The sequence below is a fragment of the Piliocolobus tephrosceles genome, chromosome 10, assembly GCF_002776525.5.
Source record: "Piliocolobus tephrosceles isolate RC106 chromosome 10, ASM277652v3, whole genome shotgun sequence".
Taxonomy (NCBI): Eukaryota; Metazoa; Chordata; class Mammalia; order Primates; family Cercopithecidae; genus Piliocolobus; species Piliocolobus tephrosceles.
Window position 1 is genome coordinate 108,452,014 of NC_045443.1, and position 3,006 is coordinate 108,455,019.

The 3,006-nt window shown below is 47.1% G+C and overlaps 1 protein-coding gene across 3 annotated transcripts in view; it reads left to right on the forward strand.

Annotated features, from left to right (window-relative positions):
- The window catches only part of CCDC63 (coiled-coil domain containing 63), a 52,971-nt gene that overhangs the window by 25,219 nt on the left and 24,746 nt on the right, over window positions 1-3,006 (forward strand). For all 3 annotated transcript variants that reach the window (XM_023203344.2, XM_023203352.2, XM_023203348.3), the window contains one exon: window positions 492-673. In XM_023203344.2, coding sequence (XP_023059112.1) covers window positions 492-673 — 182 coding nt within the window. The remainder of the gene's footprint in view (window positions 1-491; window positions 674-3,006) is intronic.

Consider the following 3,006-nt stretch of genomic DNA (forward strand, 5'->3'; position numbering starts at 1 on the left):
ATGGTGATGGTGGATGGATGATGAGGGTGATGATGGTTATAGTGGTGGTGGATGGTGATGGTGGTGATGATAGTGGTGATAATGGTGATGGTGGTGATGATAGTGGTGATAATGGTGATGGTGGTGATGATAGTGGTGATAATGGTGATGGTGGTGGTGATGATGGTGACAGTGATGATGGTGGTGGTAGTGATGGTGATAATGGTGATGATAGTAGTGATGGTGATAGTGGTAATGGTGGTGGTGGTGATGATGATGGTGATGCTGAAGGCAATGATGATGATAATGATAGGAAAATCATTTCTGGGAATGATCTAGCGTTTACAGCTCTTGTTGTTCAGGTAAGGAGGGTTGTTTTTATACAGCCAGAAACCATTATGATTAATAGAAGTGATAGTCATTGTCTAGGCAGGAAGGCCTTCTGGACTGGCAGGGAAAGGGAAGCAGAGAGGAGGAGCCTCAGATGCTCAGGCTCTGTACCTTTTGCCCAGGGTGGAGGCCATGGCTCGAATGGCTGCCATGAAGGACCGCCAGAAGAAGGACATCTCTCAGTACAACCTGGAGATCCGAGAGCTGGAGCGTCTCTATGCCCACGAGAGCAGGCTCAAGTCCTTCCTGCTTGTCAAGCTGAATGACCGCAATGAATTCGAAGAGCAGGCCAAAAGGGAGGAAGGTACACTCTCCAGGAGCAAACTTGTGCTCTCGCTCTCTTTCTTGCCTTCTTTCTCTCTCTCTTTTTAAGTGAAGGTGCCCAAGTCTCCTTGTGGTTGCCAAATTTAGCAAATAAAGATATAAGATTGCCTAGTTAAGGTCGGGCACTGTGGCTCACGCCTATAATCCCAGCACTTCGGGAGGCCAAGGCAGGCTGATCATTTGAGGTCAACAGCCTGACCAACATGGTGAAACCCTGTCTCTAATAAAAATACAAAAAAGTTAGCTGGACATGGTGGTGAGTACCTGTAATCCCAGCTACTTGGGAGGCTGAGGCAGGTGAATCACTTGAACCCGGGAGGCAGAGGTTGCAGTGAGCCAAGATCATGCCACTGCACTCCAGCCTGGGCAACAGAATAAGACTCTGAGACCCTGTCTCAAAAAAAAAAAAAAAAAAAAAAGCCTAGTTAAGTTTAAATATAAAATAAACATTTAAGGATAACTATGTCTCATGCAGCATTTGGGACATACTTCTGATAAAACTTTTTGTTTATCTATAATTGGGACATATTTATACTTAAAAATATAGTTGTCTGAAATTCAAATTCAACTGGGAACCCTCTATTTTATCTGCCAACCCTAATTTACAGCATGTGTCTTCATTTGGGGCTCTCTTTCTATTGTTTAGAGGGAGACTTATTGTCAGGGTCCCCAAGTTCATCTCTAGGTTTGATGATTCACTAGAATATCTCGCAGGACTCAGCACAGAGGCACCTTCACGGCTGTGATGCATTACAGTGAAAAGGTGCCAAGCACGGTCAACACGCGGAGAAGGTTTGTGGTCTGGTGTCTGGAGGCAACTGGGCGCAAGCTTCCCAGTAGAATCACACTGAGCACACGTGGTTCTTCCAGGATCTAATTGTGACCACACATGTCAAGAGTTATCTACTGAGCTGGGCATGGTGACTCATGCCTGTAATCCCAGTACTTTGGGAGGCCAAGGCGGGAGGATCAGGAGTTAAGGCCAGGAGTTTGAGACTAGCCTGGGCAACAGAGCAAGACCCCATCTCTATAATAAATTCAAAAAATTAGTTGGGCATAGTGGTACGTGCCTGTAGTTCCAGCTACTCGGGAGGCTGAGGTAGGAGGATGGCTTGATCTCAGGAGGTCTGATGGTGACAAGGTGCTGAGGGGTAGAAAAAAGCAGATCCTAAGCCCAGGAGTTTGAGGCTGCAGCAAGCTATGATTGCACCACTCCAGCCTGGGTGACAGAGTGAGACTCTGTCTCTTGAAAAAAAAAAAAAAAAGGTTGTCTCATAGTGGGGTATACTAGAGATTCTGTGCCCCAAATTCTTACTGGGGGCTGATCGTGTAGACATCCTCTGCCTAGCACATACCAACATTCTAGACCCCCAGAGGAAAAGCAGCTGTTTGGGATAAACTGCTGGGCATGGTGACGCTTGCTGTGGTCTCAGCTACCGGGGAGGCTGAGGTGGGAGGATTGCCTGAGCCTCACCAAAACAGTGGGGAGCCACTACCTGTAAAAGGTCATGTGGTCAGGTGTGCCTAAAAGATCTTTTTTTTTTTTTTTTTTTTTAAAGAAACAGGGTCTTGTTCTTTCTCCCAGGCTGGAGTGCAATGCTGTGACAGTCATAGCTCACTTCAGCCTTGACCTCTTAGGTCCAAGCCATCCTCCCACCTTGGCCTCCCAAGTAGCTAGGACCACAGGCACTCACCACGACACTTGGCTAATTTTTTAAATTTTTTTTCTTTTTTTTAGACGGAGTCTTGCTCTGCCGCCAAGCTGGAGTGCAGTGGCGCAATCTCGGCTCACTGCAACCTCCACCTCCTGGGTTCAAGTGATTCTCCTGCCTCAGCCTCCTGAGTAGCTGGGACTACAGGCACGCGCCACCACGCCCAGCTAATTTTTGTATTTTTTAGTAGAGACGGGGTTTCACCATGTTGGCCAGGATGGTCTTGATCTCTTGACCTTGTGATCCGCATGTCTTGACCTCCTAAAGTGCTGGGATTACAGGCATGAACTACTGTACCCGGCCTAATTAAAAAAATTTTTTTGTCGAGGTGGGGTCTTGCTATGTTGTCCACGCTGGTCTTAAACTCCTGGGCTCAAGTGATCTTCCCACCGTGGCCTCCCAAAGTGCTGGGATTACAGGTGTGAGCTACCATGCCCGGCCAGGGCAGGGATTTTGTATCAGCAGTGCCTAGCACAGTGTGTGTGGCTCATAGTAAATGCTTCATGAGGTATTTGTGAAACGAATGATGGGTGAAGCTTCTGCTCTATCTCCTGGAAACATCTAACCTCATCCCTAAGGCATACTACTACTATTACTACTA